General features: G+C 45.0%; 1 protein-coding gene across 3 annotated transcripts in view; it reads left to right on the top strand.

Annotated features, from left to right (window-relative positions):
• The window catches only part of LOC130295009 (zinc finger protein 770-like), a 179,711-nt gene that overhangs the window by 90,269 nt on the left and 68,678 nt on the right, over positions 1-20,764 (top strand). Inside the window, exon 15 of one of the 3 annotated variants that reach the window (XM_056545184.1) lies at positions 5,717-8,430. The exons of 1 other annotated variant lie outside the window; for it this stretch is intronic. In XM_056545184.1, the coding sequence (XP_056401159.1) occupies positions 5,717-5,835 (119 nt within the window). In that variant the 3' untranslated portion in view covers positions 5,836-8,430. Of the gene's footprint in view, positions 1-5,716; positions 8,431-20,764 lie in introns of those variants that run through there. One more of the 3 variants, XM_056545183.1, reaches the window with a different exon arrangement.

The following is a 20,764-nucleotide window of genomic DNA, read 5'->3' as shown; positions in this document are numbered from 1 at the left end:
GTGTGTCCGCTCATGACTGCTGGCGGGAAATCCGCCGCTATGAGTGGACACACAAAGCTACCCAGCCGCAGCAGGGAGCTCATTACCGTGACTGCTGCATGTGTAGGATCACATGGTGGACATCCGCAGCATATTACATGCTGTGGATGTCCGCCAATGCGATCCTACACATTATGCATTTTTTTTTAATTAGATTCATTTAATAAATGTATTTTAATATATATATATATATATATATATATATATATATATAATATTATTATTTTTTTTTTTTTTTTTTTACACTTTTATTACATTTTTATTTATTTTTACACTTTTATTACACTTTTATTTTAATTATTTATTTATTTATTTTTACACTTTTTAATGCTTTGGAATACTTAGTATTCCAAAGCATCATAGTTATATGCTGCCTGCCAGTTTTCACTAGCAGGCAGCATATTAGGACATGCCTCTGGCACGTCCTTTCAGGCAATACCCAGGGCAGACCTGGGGGTCTTTGTAGGACCCCCGGCTGCCCAGGTATGCAGCAGCACCCCGCGATGCTCCGGGGTGCTGCAGAGGAGACAGAGGGAGCCCCCTCCCTCTGTCAGAACTCCTTACAGCGCGCGGTCACTTCTGACCGCGGCTGTAAGGGTTAAACTGCCGGGAGTGAAGTGAACTTCACTCCCGGCAGTGCGGCCACACACAGCACCCCGCGATCGCGCTGCGGGGTGCTGCAGGAGAGACAGAGGGAGCCCCCTCCCTCTGTCAGAATTCCTTACAGCGCGTGGTCACTTCTGACCGCGGCTGTAAGGGTTAAACTGCCGGGAGTGAAGTTCACTTCACTCCCGGCAGTGCGGCAGGTCCCGGCCAGCCGCGGACACACACAGCACCCCGCGATCGCGATGCGGGGTGCTGCAGGAGTGACAGAGGGAGCTCCCTCCCTCTGTCATAACACTTACAGCCCGCGGTCACTTCCGACCGCAGCTGTAAGGGTTAAAACTGCCGGGACCGAAGTTTACTTCGGTCCTGGCAGTGCAGCAGGGTCCCGGCTGTGTGATACAGCCGAGTCCCTGCCACGATCTCATGGGTGCACTGGGCAGCACCCACGAGAAGAATGGACGAGTATAGACGTCCAGGTGCAGGAACGGCCGCCAACCTGGACGTCTATACTCGTCCGTGGTCGTTATCGGGTTAAAGGCCACTCAGCAAGGATGAAGCCACAACATTAAAACCACCATAATAAAGCCAGTTAGTTTCCAAATGAGGGGGTGCTTGCTTGCAAGCCAAAGAACCTTATCCCAACCATGAAACAAAAGGGTGTCAGCATCATTTTATGGAAAGCTTTGCTGCTTCAACCAAAAAATTAAAGCTTGGGCGCAAGTGAGTCTTCCAAATAGACACTGCCCCCAAGCATACTTCCAAAGTTTTTTCAAAATGGCTTAAGAACAACAAAATGAAGGTAATTGAGTGGCCATCACAAAGCTGTAGAAAAGAAAATAGGAGAAAACACTGGGAGGACAGCACCACGTGTAACTCTGTGGGTGGGAGTCCAGACGGCAAAGGTATAGGTAACAGGTGGACTCTCCCCTTATTCAATACTTGTTCATATCACCCCTCTGATGGGGTAGTTTGAATGCTGGCCTGCTGCCCATGAGTGCTTCAAACTAGTATCCATGGTGGGAACCTGTAAAGGCAAATCACGCAGGAGAAAAGAAAGGTGCTTTGGATGTGGCGCTGGTGCAGCTGTGTTCCCAGAGAAACTCAAAGGAAGTGCAAATATAGCAAAATCATCAATAGACACCAGTAAAGCAAAAAATAAAATAAAAAGTTACATTGGTGTAAAAACATCTTATTGATACTCTTGCAATATTTACGCTTCCTGTGAGTTTGTCTAGGAACACCGCTGCACCAGTGCCGCATCCAGTTCACCTGGAAGATCTGACCTCAGTCCCATAGAAAATGTAGGCATGTGTGAGCAAGAAGGCCCACCAACATGACTCTGTTCCAGTTACTCCAGTTCTTTCAGAAGGAGTGGGCCAAAATTCTAGAAATCCAGTGTATCTTGCAGTTGCTGAAATAAACCACAAGACTCACTGAATGGATTCTGGATTTTCCATTCATCGGTTAATAATGATTTGTGGTGCAGATGCCAACTGATCACTAGACTAAGCATGTGACAATATGCATCTATCCCCAAACTGTGTCTGTGTGAACAGGATGGTCCACTTTATGTGACTGTCACATGACATAAAGCCTGAAGAAGATGCGCTAAGCACCTACTTCTCCTGGCTTGTTCTGATTTGAGTTTTAAATGCTCAAACCCGACTGGTAAATTTTTGACGTGTCTCTATAACATACCAAAAGTTTTTAAATGGCAGCGACCATTTATCGGGGTACTCATCATATCCCCTATCAAAAGGATAGAAAATAAGATGTCAGATCGCTGGGGTCCCGCCAATGGGGACCCCAGCGATCTCCAGGCCAGCAGCAGCGGCGTCCGGAACATGGCAGCTTCCGCATTCCTGATGTCATGCCACGCCCCCTCCATTCATGTCTATAGGAAAGGGTGTGACGGCTAGTACATAGCCGTTACACCTCCTCCCAAAATCGTCAAAGAAGGGGGCATGGCGGCCAGCATTACCAGTCATCAGGACGGAGCGGAGATTGCGGGGGTCCCCAGCATTGGGACACCCGCAATCTATCATCTTTGTATGGGGGATAACGTGTTTACAGCGGAGTACCCCTTTAATGAATGTGACTGTAAGATGTATGGAAACTTGTGACATTACCTGTTCATAGCAGTAAGTAATAGCAGTATTATCCGCCTGCCTTTTATGTTATTAAATGAATAGAAAGTTTTGTACTTAAATATCTATTGGCTTGGGACCAGAAAAAAAGTGACATTCCTGGATGGCATGTAGGCAAGTAACCTTGTGTGTGGCACCCAAAACATATATAACTTGGCATAAGCTTTGTTTAAAGCAATCTCTGTGGTGTGGAACAGTTCCTGTGAAGAGACATAACCTGTATGAGAGTGTCACTGGGAACATTGTAGAATTCCTCTGCCTCCTGCCATTAAGTGTCAGGCAATGCAACATCACCCCCTTTTAATTTTATAAGCTAGCTTCAAGGGCTTAAAGGGGTTATCCAGGATAAGAAAAAAACAGAGTTAATTTTAGAGTTAAGAACAGCACTACTCCTGTCCAGTTCCATTGAAGTGACATTATCTTGTTTTTCTATTCCTGGATAACCCCTTTATTAAGGATATTCATAACATATTTAAAAATCTTTACCCAGATCTAATACTCTCAAGAGAGTGAATAAAGGGATATTGCTTTACAGTACCAAACTCAGGTGAATAGTTTCCTTGTTTGTTATGACCTGATGAAGAGAGCACCAGGCTCTCGAAACGTGTTGTCCATTTAAAATAAAATAATTTGCTGTTCGCCAATTTAAATCTTCTGTCCAGAGTTGGCCTTTTATTTCTGCCAGTTAGCGTCCCTGAAGCATCAGTTCTTCCTTGGTTCTTCTGAATTATATCTATAGCATTGAAACTCTGCTTTTTTTTTTTCTACATAGGTCCAGATATATCAATCTAGTGTGATTTGCCCAAAGCAACCAGTCACAACTCAGCTTTCATTTTACCAGATATGAAATCCGAGCAGTGGTTGATTGTTGTGAGCAATAACTCCAGTTTTGTGTCTAACATACAGTCGTGGCCGTGAATGTTGGCACCCCTGAATTTTTTCAAGAAAATGAAGTATTTCTCACAGAAAACGATTGAAGTAACACGTTTTGCTATACACATGTTTATTCCTTTTGTGTGTATTGGAACTAAACCAAAAAAGGGAGGAAAAAGGCAAATTGGACATAATGTCACACCAAATGCCACAAATAGGCTGGACAAAATTATTGGCACCCTTTCAAAATTGTGGATAAATAAGATTGTTTCAAGCATGTGATGCTCCTTTAAACTCACTTGGGGCAAGTAACAGGTGTGGGCAATATAAAAATCACACCTGACAGCAGATAAAAAGGATAGAAGTTCACTTAGTCTTTGCATTGTGTGTCTGTGTGTGTCACACTAAGCATGGACAACAGAAAGAGGAGAAGAGAACTGTCTGAGGACTTGAGAACCAAAATTGTGGAAAAATATCAACAATCTCAAGGTTACAAGTCCATCTCCAGAGATCTAGATTTGTCTTTGTCCACAGTGCACAACATTATCAAGAAGTTTGCAACCCATGGCATTTTAGCTAATCTCTCCGGGCGTGGACGGAAGAGAAAAACTTGATGAAAGGTGTCAACTCAGGATAATCCGGATGGATAAGCAGCCCCAAACAAGTTCCAAAGATATATAAGCTGTCCTGCAGGCTCAGGGAGCATCGGTGTCAGCTGGAACTATCCGTCAACATTTAAATGATATGAAACGCTAAGGCAGGAGACCCATGAGGACCGCACTGCTGAAACATAAAACATCAAGACTACATTTTGCCCAAATTAACTTGAGTAAGCCAAAATCCATCTGGGAAACATCTTGTGAACAGATAAGACCAAGCTTTTTGGTAAAGCACATCATTCTACTGTTTACCGAAAACGGAATGAGGCCTACAAAGAAAAGAACACAGTACCTACAGCGAAATATGGTGGAGGTTCAATTATGTTTTGGGGTAGTGTTGCTGCCTCTGGCACTGCATGCCTTGAATGTGTGCAAGGCATCATGAAATCTGAAGATTACCAATGGATTTTGGGTCGCACTGTACAGCCGAGTGTCAGAAAGCTGGGAGATCTTGCATCCAAGATCTTGGGTCTTCAAGCAGGACAATGACCCCAAACATACTTCAAAAAGCACCCAGAAATGGATGGCAACAAACAGCTGGAGAGTTCTGAAGTGGCCAGCAATGAGTCCAGATCTAAATCCCATTGAACACCTGTGGAGAGATCTTAAAATTGCTGTTGGGAAAAGGCGCCTTCCAAAAAGAGAGACCTGGAGCAGTTTGCAAAGGAAAGAGTGGTCCAACATTCCGGCTGAGATGTGTAAGAAGTTTATTGATGGTTATAGGAAGTGACTGATTTCAGTTATTTTTTCCAAATGGTGTGCAACCAAATATTAAGTTAAGGGTGCCAATAATTTTGTCCAGCCCATTTTTGGAGTTTGGTGTGACATTATGTCCAATTTGCTTTGTTTCCTCCCTTTTTTGGTTTAGTTCCAATACACACAAAGGGAATAAACATGTGTATAGAAAAACATGTGTTCATGCAATCCTTTTCTGTGAGAAATACTTAATTTTCTTGAAAAATTTCAGGGGTGCCAACATTAACGGCCATGACTGTAATGATAAATCTAGATCATTGTCTAAAACATAGAATAGAGAATATTTAAAGATTCTTGAAAATATAAAAATATGCATGTGAGAGAAAAGCCAATTGGGGGCAATTTATCAAGTCTTGCATGAGAGTTTTCATGGGAGTTGACACACTATTTCACACCAGTTTTCTAGTGTAAGTTTTGATAAATTCCATATGTCTTCTTGAAAATGTTCTAAGTATTCCATATTTGATATTCTTGGTGCAAATGGGCAGCTCCAAAATAATAGAATGTATTTGGGTCCACAAAACCATAAGTGGATTTTGTCCCTTGTATGAGTAGAGTCATTTCTTGTGGTTGTAGACTGTGCATAGGTTATATTTGTATTTATCAATTTCCTTTCTTGTTTGTTTTTTTTTACAGATTTTCCCAAAATTCTAAAAGACGTTTGGGGTGAGAATGCCCCCTGTCTGGTCTTCGTGCCTGTAGTAGAACTGTCTATTTCTGAAGATCTGCATCTGTCTATGTGGTTGAGCTATTGATCCTATACAAAGGGATATCCAAGTGTTCTGCAGATAGAACTGTTTATAGCATCAGACCCCTGTATGTGCACATGGAAGGTGGGAATCTTCTGTTCAGAAGCATTGAGAAGATATAAGCTTCCACATTCCATTACTGTGGACTGATATATTGATGGACTGATCTTTACACGTGTATGTTTACAATTTGCAGTTAACCCCTTTGAGAAGACCACCCAAAATTGCACTAAAAAGTGATCTTCTCTAGGGGGTGGTGTTCTTAAAGAAAATGGTCACTATATGTAAAAAATGGTGGAATGAAAATCTGTCACGTGAAATATGGTCTGGATGAGGGGATAGTCTTTTCAAATAGGCGGTCTTTTTGAAAGGATTAACTGTATTTACATTTGATCATTATCAGTGGATTTATAGCTCCAAGAAAGAACATTGCTTTTGCATTATATCTGTTTGTCATATAACTTTACCTGTTCTTACACAAGGGACAACCAAGATAAAGAGAGGAGGCAGCTTGAATGATGTTACAGTTTTCCATGTGGATATGTGCTAAGGAAGCCTAATGACTATCATTGTAGGTTGCTAAAATTATCTGGTTGAACTCCATTGTTCACACTTTACACTTAAAACCACCAAAATTGACATGCTGTTAGTTAAATACCACAGTCTGAATTGCTACAGAATTTTTTTTGTGGATTGAGTTCTGCAAAATGTAGAGGCAATTTTTTAAATTCTCATCTGCATTTCTGCATCTGTAAATGTTTCCATGCTAAATGTCTTTGTGGAAAATCTGCAGCAAATATGTGTGGCCATACCCATAGGCTTTGTAAGTGTATCTTCTCATAGCGAACCAGCTGTATTGTAAATTCCCCGAATATACAACTTCCAAATACGTATGCAAGCCAATTGGCACTGGAGACAGTGTGTATGTGGATTATGTGATAATCTGTAACACAACACATCTACACTTTATTGGTAATATCAATTTACCGCTCCTGACACTTCTTTGTCGTACCCATTTAGACCTTGCTGTTATCTATAGTTACACCATCATTCCTTGTAACGCGTCTGTATAGCTGTCCATACCATCAGGACAGTAGTCCCCATTCAAGTACACCGAGGATTTATCTTGTATTACTTGTACATGGACAAACGTATGGAAGCAATAACCACCTACCTCACTGTTTCCCAACATCTGTGGAGGGATTTCAACATGTCCCATAATAGAGATGTGCAAAGTCTTAGGAAGCTGGTAACATCAAGTGACTGTCTATCCTACTCCATTCTACAGCAGGGGGCAGTAAGAGAAGTTACAGGGTAATAGAGGACTGAGTGAGGATTTATTTTTATGATCTCATTATTTGTTAAAGAAGAAATCCAGTACAAGACAACTTATCCCCTATTCTCAGGATAGAGAATAAGTGTCTGATTGCGGGGGGTCTGACCGCTGGGACACCCCGTGATCTCCCATATGAAGAGCAGCTGGTTCAGTAATGTCACACCATACATTTCGCACCCAGCGTTGACACTGGTTTAAACACACCCCCTCCATTCACTTCTATTGGAGAGGCGGAGACACACGAACGCTGTGTTTCTGCCTCTCTTGTTGAAATTAATGGAGGGGGTGTGTTTCTCCCTACGTCAGTACTGGGTGCAAGAGTCACCTAAGCAGAGCCGGGGGCCCTGTACGGGAGATGGTGTGTCCCAACGGTTGGATCCCCGCGATCAGACACTTATTCCCTATCCTGCGCATAGGGGTTAAGTTGTCTTGCTCTGGATTTTTTCTTTAACTCTCTCGTCCTTGGACAGCTCATGAGGATCGGAAATTAGTTTAATTCACCTTGGGTAATTAATTGTAGTTTTTGAATAGAAAGCTAGGAACAGATCATAAATGGAGGGAATGTGTCATCAGAAAATGACCTATTGTTTAAATCTGGTTTTAATGATGAACATATTTTTATACATTTTTGTTTTTTGTTTTTCTAATTTTCAATTTTACTATTTATATCTTAGGGTGCGTTCACACCACGTTTTTGGTTCCAGTTCCTGTATACGTTTTCAATTTGAAAACTGTATGGAACCGTATTGAAAAACGTATGCATTGACTCTCTGTTTTTTTTTTTTTTCCCCTGTTCCCAAAACCATAGCCTATTATGGTTTTTGGTCCAGGTGAAAAACCTTATTGAAACCGTATGCGGTTATTTTAACAGGGGAGTCAATGGGAACTGTACAGAACCGTATGTGCGTACGGTCCCATGCAGTTTGTGCAATACGGTTTTTGTCTATGCACACGCACAGTTCTTGGAATTTCAATGAAACAAGTGTAACTTTATTCATAATGAAGTGAAAACTTAGAAACATAAACGGTTTTTAACCGTATATGTGTTAATTTTTGTACACACATTTTGATACATTTTGTTTACTCCGGTTTGGTGGAATTCATTTTTTATCAAAAACCTGCTACGGGAACTGTATTGCAAAAACGTTGTGTGAATGCAGCCTTAAAAGTAATCTTGTAAACTTGCAGTTTCCATTCTGCCGCTAGGCCTAAAAATAAACTGACACTTCCTGTTCTGTACAGATCACTTTCCTGCAGTGCCCTCCTTATCAACACAGAGACAGGATTACAGTGAAAGGTGAGACCAATATATAAATTACAGGTACACACAATAGTTGCTGTTCACAGTTCAGCCTCCCTCTCCCTGTAGAATGACCTCTGAAAAGGTCACAGTATGCCCAGTGATATTTCCAAATCATTTGAATGGGATAGATCCTGTCTTTTGTGCCTAGCATTTCAGAGTAAACATAGTGGTCCAGGACCCTACTTCCTAAACCAGATTCATGCTGCCCCTAGTTTGGGTAGCATAAAACAGATGACAGGTTCCCTTTAAAAACAACTTAGACAGCCCCTATAATAATGTACAAAAATTAAATGCTGGACATGACCCGGTCCGGGTCTCCTGCATCTCTGGGTACACCTACCTTGGTGCACATGCACTATCCTGCAATAGCAGGGATCTTCTGCCCCACAGGGGAAAAGCCACCTCACCCAGTGCCAGCAGTCTGTGATCCACAGAGCAGTAGGATAAACTGGATGGGCTGTCCTTCCGGGTCTCAGCCTGTCCCAGCTCCTAACCAGGCTGCAGCAAATAAGAGAAGATGCCGAACAGCAGGAGCTATGATTGCTTAAATCCGCCCCAGGGCAGGTTTGGATTGGCCGAGGGACAAAGTCAGCCAGGGGAGAAAGTCTGCAGCCAGAACCGGCACAGCTACCAGAACAGCGGCTGAGTGCAAACTCAGTCACTCCTACCAAAAAAGACACTGGTTAACCTTGGAGCATATAGGGAAAACATGGCAGCACTACCATCAGCTGCTTTCCACACCGACACAGTTCTTAGCCCTCCAGTTGAGCATTCAGGCATGGGGACACAAGAGGAAAACAGCCACTGGGCCAATGAGGACCATTAAAGGGGTTATCCACCATAAGGTGATTTTAGTACCTACCTGCCAGACAGTAATGGACATGTGCTTGTCTTGGAGCTAAATGTCTATGTTCGGAATCGATCATAACAATATGGCTATCTTTTTGTGAACCGGCTGTTTCCTGTTGGAGTTCCCTCCCGAACTACATTTCTAATGATTCCTTGTTTGTATGTGTGAGGTCATTTTTCTTCCTCCAACACATAAGCCACCCCACCCATTGAAACACGCCTGTGCTGCCTTTAATGCAATAGACTATTTTTTTCCAACCAGGGTGTCTCCAGCTGTTGCAAACCTACACTTCCCTGCAGAATGATCTCCCTCCCACCCAGCGGTCGCTCCACCCATTGAAGCAAAGACAGGATCCCTCTGAACACCTGATTAGTGATGTAATGTCTCAGGCCGCACTGCAACCTGGGAATACCTGAGACAACACTTATTTTGTTGTTGTTAAACATAAACATTGGGCCAAAAATCACAGAATTGCAAGAACACCATCAAACAGATACAGACACTATATGAACTGCACTAACTTTACAGGTCCCTTTAGCACATTCAAATAAAAATAAAAAATGGAATACCCCTTTAAACTGGGGGGACAACTTGGCAGGCACATATGAAGTTGCTTTCTACTAGACAAAAAAAGCAGGAGCTCTTCTCCATTAAAACTTTCAAGAGGTGGAAAACAAAGTAAAGGATCTGTCCATAAATCCCTACACTTTTTTTTACGCAGGTTAATAATCTATCTAGCCACATGGAAGCGCAAGATTTCCATATACACTTTAAAAAACGTAATCAGAAGAAATATTTCCACATCAAGTGTTTGCTAGAGTTAGACAGTGTTTTTAGTACCGTATTACAATGCCCAGTTTCCAACAAGCTAGAGATTGACAGAGCTCCAAGGGCATTGGGATCTTCTAGCCCTGATATTAACCAACCATGAGGCATGATATGCAGGTTGCATCAATATATCACACCATGGACTATATTGCTTTTTAGGAAACCGGCTTTCTTGCAGGATCTGTTATGTTTTACAGTACTTCAGCATAGGGATTTTCATCCATTGTTAGATGCTCTTAGTGAGAGAGTTTACATACTCCGTTTCCATTGGTAGTACAATGTAGTGGCCACCGTTATGTGTTGTGAGAACCTAATGACTTACCAGCTTTTTCTGAGGTCCTTGGCTTACCAAAAATACATCTTCTATAGCGGTCCGTTTATGTAACCAAGAGGTGCCGAAGGTTCCTGGGTGGAAAGCCCAGATAACTGATTGAGGTTTTTTTAAACTGTAATGTTTATTAAAGGTTTTTTTCATATACATAAATTCAAAGACATAAAATAAACAAGGAATGTTAACACAAATACCACAGGCTAACATAACCTGCAAATACAAGGGAAGCAAAGTGCCGAGGCCCATTAGTAATCCTCACAGTATAATGAGATGACAAGTACAAGGTACGGCCGATGTAAAGCCATAGAGGTCCAAAAAATTGTGGAAGGCGACCAGTACCAAACTATGAAACACCCAGAACAACCATAAGAGTCATAGAACAGCCTGTACCAGCGTGTCACCAAGCAACATCCGTATCAGATATAAAGGTTGCAAGAACAACAACAAAAAGAGGGAGGGGGGACGAACAATAGACACACAAGGACAACATGCAACAACCACATAAGGTAGGGTGAAAAATGAGAAAAGAGGGGGGAAGAAAAAGGGTGAGGAAAGAAAGAGGAGAGAAGAAATCAAGGCGGTTGCCAATCAGTAAAGTGATCCCAGGGCTCCCAGACCAAAAGGAACAAGGGAATAGTATTATTGAGGAAAGCTGTCAGGAATTCCAGAGAACGGATTTCACGTATACGGGCAAGTAGGGCCGAATCAGGGTGAGGGAGAGTTTTCTTCCAATATTTGGCTATGAGGGTCTTGTCTGCTAAGACAATATGCTGAAAGAGTTTGAAGGGTTTCTTAGACAAGGAAGGGCAGGAGAGATGAAGAAAATAAATACGGGGGTCTATGGGGACCAGAACACCCAAAACGTCACGTAGTAACCTCTGGACTCTAGACCAGTACTCAGTTAACAAGGGGCATGACCAGAATATATGGAATAGCGTGCCCAGTCCTACCCCACGCCAGCACTGTGGGGGGATATCTGGGTTCAGCCTATTCAACAGTTCAGGGGTGTGATACTAGCCCATTATTAATTTATACTGGGTTTCCTTATAAGCTGTACAGATCGAAGCCCTAGAGGCCGTCTCCCAGATAACCTACCATTAAGGAAGGGTGATGGTGGTGTTAAGTGCGGTCTCCCAACGATCCATATATCGGTGAGTGGGAGGGGACCCACCAGGAGGGTGGAGAAGCAAGGAGTAAATATCAGAGAGAAGGCCCCTCGCCTGAAGCCCACCACGGCACGGTCTCTCAAATCCAGTAGGCAGGGAGACTACTGTGGACCCAATCGAGGATGACATGTAGTGCCGGAACTGCAGGTAGTGAAAGCGCTCAGACGAGGGGAGATCCCAGCGGGAAAACAGATGGTCAAAGGGCAGAAGGGAATGGGAAAGAGGGTCCACCACATCCGCCCAACAGAAAAGCCCCCTAGAACCCCACTCTCGCATCATAATAGAGGAAAGACCAGAAGGAAAATCAGGATGATAAAGGAAAGAACGCAGGGGGGAGGACAGTTGAAACTTCACGGAACAGTAACCCCACACATATTTAGTAAAGGTCATGGAACCCAGTAAAAGAGAGAGAGAAACAGTAGAAGCCAGAGGAGACCAGAGAAAAGTGTTGTGGTGCACGGGAGCCAACCAAAGTTTTTCAAACTCCACCCAGCGGCTGTATGCATGGTAGGTACACCAAGCCGCAAGATGGTGCAAATGGGCAGCCCAATAGCATTTGATTACATCAGGGACCGCTAGGCCCCCCACGCCCTACTAGCCATTATTACAGACATAGGTAGGCGATGCCTCTTCCCATCCCAGATTAAACGAAAAATAGCTGATTGGAAAGAACGGAGGGCAGATAAAGGTACACGAACCGGTAACGTCTCAAAAATAGAGGAGGTTCGGGAGGATCGTCATTTTTATCGCCGCAATACGCCCAAAGAAGGAGATGTATTGAGTTCTCCACTTTTCTAGAAGGGCACGGAGTTCCCGAAAAAGTGGAAGGTAGTTAGCCGAGTACAGAGAGGAATAACAAGAAGTAATACAAACCCCCAGGTATTTGATAGCTAATGAGGACCATTTAAAAGAATAGTTGGAGCGCAAGAGAGTAGAGGTATAAACTGGGAGATTAAGAGGAAGGGTCTCGGATTTAGATAGATTAACCTTGTAGCCGGAGACCACTCCATAGTCATGCAAAGCTCTATACAGATTAGGGAGAGAAAGCAAGGGGCGGGAGAGCGTAAGAAGAACATTATCAGCAAATAAGCATATTGTCACGATGCCGGCTGGCAGGTAGTGGATCCTCTGTGCCAGAGAGGGATGGCGAGGACCGCGCTAGTGGACCGGTTCTAAGCCACTACAGGTTTTCACCAGAGCCCGCCGCAAAGCGGGATGGTCTTGCTGCGGCGGTAGTGACCAGGTCGTATCCACTAGCAACGGCTCACCTCTCTGGCTGCTGAAGATGCTGAAGATAGGCGAGGTACAAGGGAGTAGGCAGAAGCAAGGTCGGACGTAGCAGAAGGTCGAGGCAGGCAGCAAGGATCGTAGTCAGGGGCAACGGCAGGAGTTCAGGAACACGGGCTAGGAACAGACAAGGGAACGCTTTCACTAGGCACTAAGGCAACAAGATCCGGCAAGGGAGTGCAAGGGAGGAGACTAGATATATCCAGGGAACAGGTGGGAGCCAATTAAGCTAATTGGGCCAGGCACCAATCATTGGTGCACTGGCCCTTTAAATCTCAGGGAGCTGGCGCGCGCGCGCCCTAGAGAGCGGAGCCGCGCGCGCCAGCACATGACAGCAGGAGACGGGAACGGGTAAGTGACCTGGGATGCGATTCGCGAGCGGGCGCGTCCCGCTGTGCGAATCGCATCCCCAACGGCCATGACAGGGCAGCGCTCCCGGTCAGCGGGACCGACCGGGGCGCTGCGGAGAGAGAGACGCCGTACGCGCTCCGGGGAGGAGCGGGGACCCGGAGCGCTAGGCGTAACAGTACCCCCCCCCCTTGGGTCTCCCCCTCTTCTTGGGGCCAAAGAACCTGAGGAAAAAAAACTCAATTTTTCCGTGATGAGGTCCGATGCAAATTAGGAGGGGTTCTGTGTGGAAACGTACGAGACAGTCCAATCTTTTATTGTAAAAACAATAGATGTAGAGGGGTCTGGCGAGACTGGTCACAGGAACGTAGAACCTGTTGATGAGAGAGGCCAAAAAAATTTTTCCTGCAGATCCGGAATCCAAGAAGAGCATAGTAGAGAAGGAGAAGGTAGAGGCAGATATCCGCACAGGCACAGTAAGGCGTGGAGAAGCAGAGTAGACATCATGAACTGTGTCACCTTTGTGCGGAGTCAGCGTACGTCTTTCCAGGCGGGGAGGACGGATAGGACAATCCTTCAGGAAGTGTTCGGTACCGGCATAGTACAGGCAAAGATTCTCCATGCGGCGTCGTGTCCTCTCTTGAGGTGTCAAGCAAGACCGGTCAACTTGCATAGCCTCCGCGGCGGGAAGCACAGGAACAGATTGCAGAGGACCAGAGGAGAGAGGAGCCGGAGAGAAAAAACGCTTCGTGCGAACAAAGTCCATATCCAGGCGGAGCTCCAGACGCCATCCGGAAGAACGCATGTCAATGCGAGTGGCTAGATGAATGAGTTCATGTAGGTCAGCAGGAGTCTCTCGTGCGGCCAGAACATCTTTAATGTTGCTGGATAGGCCTTTTTTAAAGGTCGCGCAGAGAACCTCACTATTCCAGGACAACTCGTAAGCAAGAGCACGGAACTGAATGGCGTACTCGCCAACGGAAGAAACACCCTGGGCCAGGTTCAGCAGGGCAATCTCGGCTGAAGAAGCTCGGGCAGGTTCCTCAAAGACACTTCGAATTTCCGAGAAGAAGGAGTGTACAGAGGCAGTGACGGGGTCATTGCGGTCCCAGAGCGGTGCGGCCCATGACAGGGCTTTTCCAGACAGAAGGCAGAACACGAAAGCCACCTTAGACCTTTCAGTAGGAAACTGGTCCGACATCATCTCCAAGTGCTGGGAACATTGCGAAAGAAAGCCACGGCAATACTTAGAGTCCCCATTAAATTTGTCCGGCAAGGACAGGCGGAGGCTAGGAGTGGCCACTCGCTGCGGAGGAGGTGCAGGAGCTGGCGGAGGAGAAGATTGCTGGAGAAGTTGCGACTGAAGTTGGTGCGAAATGGTGGACATTTCCGACAGCTGACGGGTTAGAAGGGCGATCTGTCGGGCTTGCTGGGCGGCCACCGTGGTGAGGTCAGCGACAACTGGCAGAGGAACTTCAGCGGGATCCATGGCCGGATCTACTGTCACGATGCCGGCTGGCAGGTAGTGGATCCTCTGTGCCAGAGAGGGATGGCGAGGACCGCGCTAGTGGACCGGTTCTAAGCCACTACAGGTTTTCACCAGAGCCCGCCGCAAAGCGGGATGGTCTTGCTGCGGCGGTAGTGACCAGGTCGTATCCACTAGCAACGGCTCACCTCTCTGGCTGCTGAAGATGCTGAAGATAGGCGAGGTACAAGGGAGTAGGCAGAAGCAAGGTCGGACGTAGCAGAAGGTCGAGGCAGGCAGCAAGGATCGTAGTCAGGGGCAACGGCAGGAGTTCAGGAACACGGGCTAGGAACAGACAAGGGAACGCTTTCACTAGGCACTAAGGCAACAAGATCCGGCAAGGGAGTGCAAGGGAGGAGACTAGATATATCCAGGGAACAGGTGGGAGCCAATTAAGCTAATTGGGCCAGGCACCAATCATTGGTGCACTGGCCCTTTAAATCTCAGGGAGCTGGCGCGCGCGCGCCCTAGAGAGCGGAGCCGCGCGCGCCAGCACATGACAGCAGGAGACGGGAACGGGTAAGTGACCTGGGATGCGATTCGCGAGCGGGCGCGTCCCGCTGTGCGAATCGCATCCCCAACGGCCATGACAGGGCAGCGCTCCCGGTCAGCGGGACCGACCGGGGCGCTGCGGAGAGAGAGACGCCGTACGCGCTCCGGGGAGGAGCGGGGACCCGGAGCGCTAGGCGTAACACATATCTTGAACTCTCTATAATGCAAAGAAACGCCAGCAATGTCTGGGTTCCCCCTAATCATGGCAGCCAGAGGCTCTATACAGAGAGAAAACACAAGAGGGGATAACGAGCAGCCTTGACGGGTGCCATTGGACAAGGGGAAAGTCGAAGAGGAAGCTTGAGAGAGGCAGTGGGAGAGGAGTAGAGTTCTCGCAGCGCAGTTAAAAAATTGCCAGTAATACCACATTTCTGAAGGGTGGCAAAAATAAATGGCCACCCCAGCCTATCAAACGCCTTTTCGGCATCTAGGCTAAGGAGTAACGCCTGTTCAGATCTCCGAATGACCAAGTAGATAACTGATTGAGTTCTAGTTTGGGGGAGGAAGGGGATGGGGGAGAAAGAGAAGTTGGGGAAAAACTTTTTTTTCCTTATGTTTTTTTTCTTATCTTTTTTTGTGTGCCACAGGGATAGAGACATAAGATCTGTGGCAAAGGCTCTCTAGACTAGATAAACATTGTATTCAATGGTACTGTGCTTTAAAGTATATAGGGTGGCGGCTTGCACTAAAAGTTGTTAGTGGGTTTAGTGTGTCTTACAAGAATGGTTTAACCAAGAGAATGTAGTGTAATATAAGATGGAAGGCAAGGTACCCTTTCAGAAAAAGAAGAAATATTTTAGCATAGATTTTCACATAAAACACCTCCACACCAGAATGACGTATTACTACTGCACTGACTAATACTGTTATTAAATAAGAAAAAAAACACTATACACAGACCTTTATCTCCATTATACAAGGGAAAAATAATTGCACCACAACATGACCACTACCATTACCACCATATAGGGGCTGGATAATACGACAACACTGATACTGAATAAAACCACTATACACTGACCAGTATCACCAATAACACCACTATACAAGGGGAAAATAATACAGCCACACAACGACCACTACTATTACTACCATATAATGACGGGATAATACTACTATACTTATACTGAATAAAACCACTATGCATGGACCAATATCACCAATAAAACCACTGTACACAGACCAGTATCACCAATAACACCACTATATACAGACCAGTATCACCAATAGCACCACTATATACAGACCAGTGTAACCAATAACACCACTATACAAGGGACAAATAATGGTGCCACAACATGAACAGTACCATTACCACCATATAATGACGGGATAATACTACCATACTCAATAAATAAAACTACTATATACAGACTCATTTCCCCCATACAGTGACCATATAGGGGTGACCTGGCTCTGCACAGGCTCTGCAGACCATATAAGTGATTACATACAGTCTCTTTGTGGAGACTGTCATGATGATTTCTTCCAGCCACAACTAACTCGTCTCCACTGAACCTGCCAGACAAACATTTTAGGCTGCACACTTTTTATGTTCAGATGTTTCCTCTGAACTATCTCCCTCTACAAAAGAGGATACTTTTTTATCTATAGTCATATCAACCTAAATATTTGTCATGGTTTGGACAGATGCCCTTAAAAGGGTACTCCGCCGGAAAACTTTATTTATTTATTTTTTAAATCAATTGGTGCCAGAAAGTTAAACAGATTTGTAAATTATACAAGTAAAGAGAGACTCGGCACCACCTGCTGAATAGCACTGAAGGGATATGATCTGTACTCGGTATACTGTGTCTTCCCTTGCAACTGGATCTGGGTGTACTTGTGGATCACAGACTACAGAATAGCATGCAATTTCAGGCTGCTGCTTCCAAAGCCAGCAGGATATTGTCATGTATAAAAAGAGGCATGGACTCAAGGGACAGAGACATAATACTCCCCCTTTATAAAGCATTGGTACGGCCTTACCTGGAATATGCTGTTCAGTTTTGGTCGCCTGTTCATAAAAGGGACACTGCGGAGCTGGAAAGGGTGCAGAGACGCGCGACTAAACTAATATTGGGCATGGAACATCTTAGCTATTAGGAGCGATTAAAGGAGTTACAATTGTTTAGTCTTGAGAAGAGACGATTAAGGGGGATATGATAAACTTATATAAGTATATTAATGGCCCATACAAAAAATATGGAGAAAAACTGTTCCAGGTTAAACCCCCCCAAAGGACGAGGGGGCACTCCCTCCGTCTGGAGAAGAAAAGGTTTAGTCTAAAGGGGCGACACGCCTTCTTTACCGTGAGGACTGTGAATTTATGGAACGGTCTACCTCAGGAACTGGTCACAGCAGGAACAATTAACAGCTTTAAAACAGGGTTAGATACATTCCTGGAACAAAATAACATTAATGCTTTTGCAGAATTATAAAACTACATCCCTTCCCCTTATCCCCTTACACCCTTCCCTTCAATTCCCTGGTTGGACTTGATGGACGTATGTCTTTTTTCAGCCATACTAACTATGTAACTATGTAACTGCTGGAGGGATTTCAGTGGTGCTCTACGTGTGCAGCAAAGTCCATTCAAAGCATAAGCATAGAAGGCATAGAGAAACGGAGCAACTCACCACACCGACCCAGATATTCTTTGCAGGTGAAACTTTATTCCAGGATTATCACCACGGGAGACAAGCAGGGGGAAGTAGACAAGGACGCGGGGGTATCCCCCGCGTCCTTGTCTACTCCCCCCTGCTTTTCTCCCGTGGTGATAATCCTGGAATAAAGTTTCACCTGCAAAGAATATCTGGGTCGGTGTGGTGAGTTGCTCTGTTTCTCTATACCTTCTATGCTTAAGATTTGTAAATTATTTCTATTTAAAAATCTTAATCCTTCCAATACTTATCAGCTGCTGTATACTACAAAGGAAGTTCTTTTATTTTAGAATTTTCTTTTCTGTCTGACCACAATGTTTTCTGCTGACACCTCTGTCCATGTCAGGAACTGTCTGGAGTAGGAGCAAATCTCCATAGCAAGCCTATCCTGCTCTGGACAGTTCCTGATATGGACAGAGGTGCCAGCAGAGAGCACTGTGGTCAGACAGAAATGAAATCAAAAAGAAAATAACTTCCTGTAGAGCATACAGCAGCTGATAAGTACTGGAAGGATTAAGATTTTTAAATTGAAGTAATTTACAAATCTGTTTAACTTTCTGGACTCATTTGATTTAAAAAAAAAAAAAAAAGTTTTCCAGCGGAGTACGGAGTAAGATGGATATACTCCTAAAATGCTTGTGTGACGGACTGACTCCGCCAAAAGTGACTTCTCCTTCCCGATGACAAGCTCCAGCATATCACAGGCAATATCCCCAGGCAGAACTAGAGATTATTGCATCCTTGTACCCAAAGAACCAGGCAACACCAGTCTTCAGGTATAAAATCAGAACTCTTTATTGAGGAACAAGTATCTTCTTTTATAGGAAGGACATCACAGGGGGAAGGGTCAGTAAAGACAATAGAGGTGACAGATAGTCTGTGAGATAATCCAATAAAGGTAATCCAGGAGACAGGTATCTGGGAGATAATCCAACAAAGGTAATCTAGGTGACAGATAGTCTGGGAGATAATCCAATAAAGGTAATTAGCTCTCCCTATACAGTGCCTTGAGTGCCAAAGGTGTATTGTGCACAGAAAGTGTATGAAAACAGTAAATAAAAGTATTTTAACTCTGAGCTCTATGTCACTGGACAACATAAACTGAGGGGTACAAATAGTGATGTCCTAAAGTCCATCCAAGTAGGTAGGGTGACTCTAGGATCCGTCACAGCTTGCATGTCTTCTAGGTAGTGCCTATATATAACCCTGGGGTATTTTTTAAGGTGTTACAAAAGGCTTTTGTCCACTATATATGGAAAAGTGGTAAGTATAGTGTAAAGGGACATACATTGACCAAACCAAAATCCCAGGGTGGAGTGGGTCTGCTCGATCTACATCTATACTAGGAGGCAGCAATCCTTACTGCTATATTGGACTGGGTACAGCATGGTCCGACCAAAAAGTGGATGGTGATGTTGGCCTTATTATCTTTTGCTGACTTATCACAAGCCCCATGGTTGATGAGGTCATATTAGGTTATTTGGCCATATGCACTTTACAGGTCTGGGATAAATGGATTACCAAATATAGATTATACTTGAAGCCAGGGCATATAACACTCGGCTGACCCACCTGGACTTGCTGGGTTGGGATGGACACCACAGTTGCTGCGTGAGATATGTCATAGTCGAAGGGCATCTACTGAGATGGGCTGTGACCTTTGTAAACTCAAAGCTATCATGGATGGAGTATAGCCAACTTTGGTCTTGTGTAAAGTCCCTTCCCCTGGTCCCTTTGATGCACAAATACTGACAGCCTTCGATAATTTGTTTTTAGCTACAGAAGCAGGCCAGGGGGTATTGTCGAAATTGTACCATCTGATCCTGTCATTGAGTAATCCAAGCAGAGCATCTCGGGGGTCATGTTCAGTGAGGAGAAAGTGCATTAGGTGTGCCTATTTTCCCATGGGATGTCATCTTCTAGTGTCAGGGAGAAATATAAAATAATCTCCCAATAGTACTGATGTACTGCAGCGATACATAGGATTTATCCGGAGAAGAGAGACAGGTGCTGGAGGTGTAAGAACTAAAAGGTAGGGCTGGGTGGCATACCGATATTTTTGGGCTGTACGATATTAATTTTTCCCATACCGCAATACCAGTTGGGCCCATTCCCCTTGGGAATGAATTATCAGCCCAGCGCAGCGCTGTCCCCACATCGGGGAACTAATCATATTTTACCCGCCAGCGCTGCTCTGCGACCCCCCCCCCCCTCCCCCCCACCAAATCATGTTATCCGCCAGCGCTGTTCTGCTCCCCCCCCCCCCCCAATTAATTATCAGCCCAGCGGGGTACTACTCACATATGTCACCCGCAAACACTGCCCTACTCCTCTGTTTTGGGGTATGCCGGTGCTGGAACTCTATACTGTACGCCAGTGGTCTCAAACCTGCGGACCTCCAGCTGTTGCAAAACTACAACTCCCAGCATGCCCGGACAGCCGTTGGCTGTCCGGGCATGCTGGGAGTTGTAGTTTTGCAACAGCTGGAGGTCCGCAGGTTTGAGACCACTGCTGTACACTGTATCCCTATGCCCGGGCTGCAAAAGATACAGAAAATAAACTTTAACTTACCTACGTCTGCCTCACTCTGTTCCTTGGGACGGGAATGTCGGATAGCCGTCAGCCTATCACTGGCCGCAGCGATGTTCCGCCCCGCCAGTGATAGGTTAAAGGCACTGTCATATAAGAAGCCGTCTCCTTACATGACAGTAGGCTCAGCCTATCACTGGCGGGGCGGAACATGGCT

Source organism: Hyla sarda, chromosome 11 (assembly GCF_029499605.1).
Source record: "Hyla sarda isolate aHylSar1 chromosome 11, aHylSar1.hap1, whole genome shotgun sequence".
In the NCBI taxonomy this organism is placed as follows: domain Eukaryota; kingdom Metazoa; phylum Chordata; class Amphibia; order Anura; family Hylidae; genus Hyla; species Hyla sarda.
Note: the sequence above shows the minus strand (reverse complement) of the source record. Positions and strands in the feature narration are given on the sequence as shown.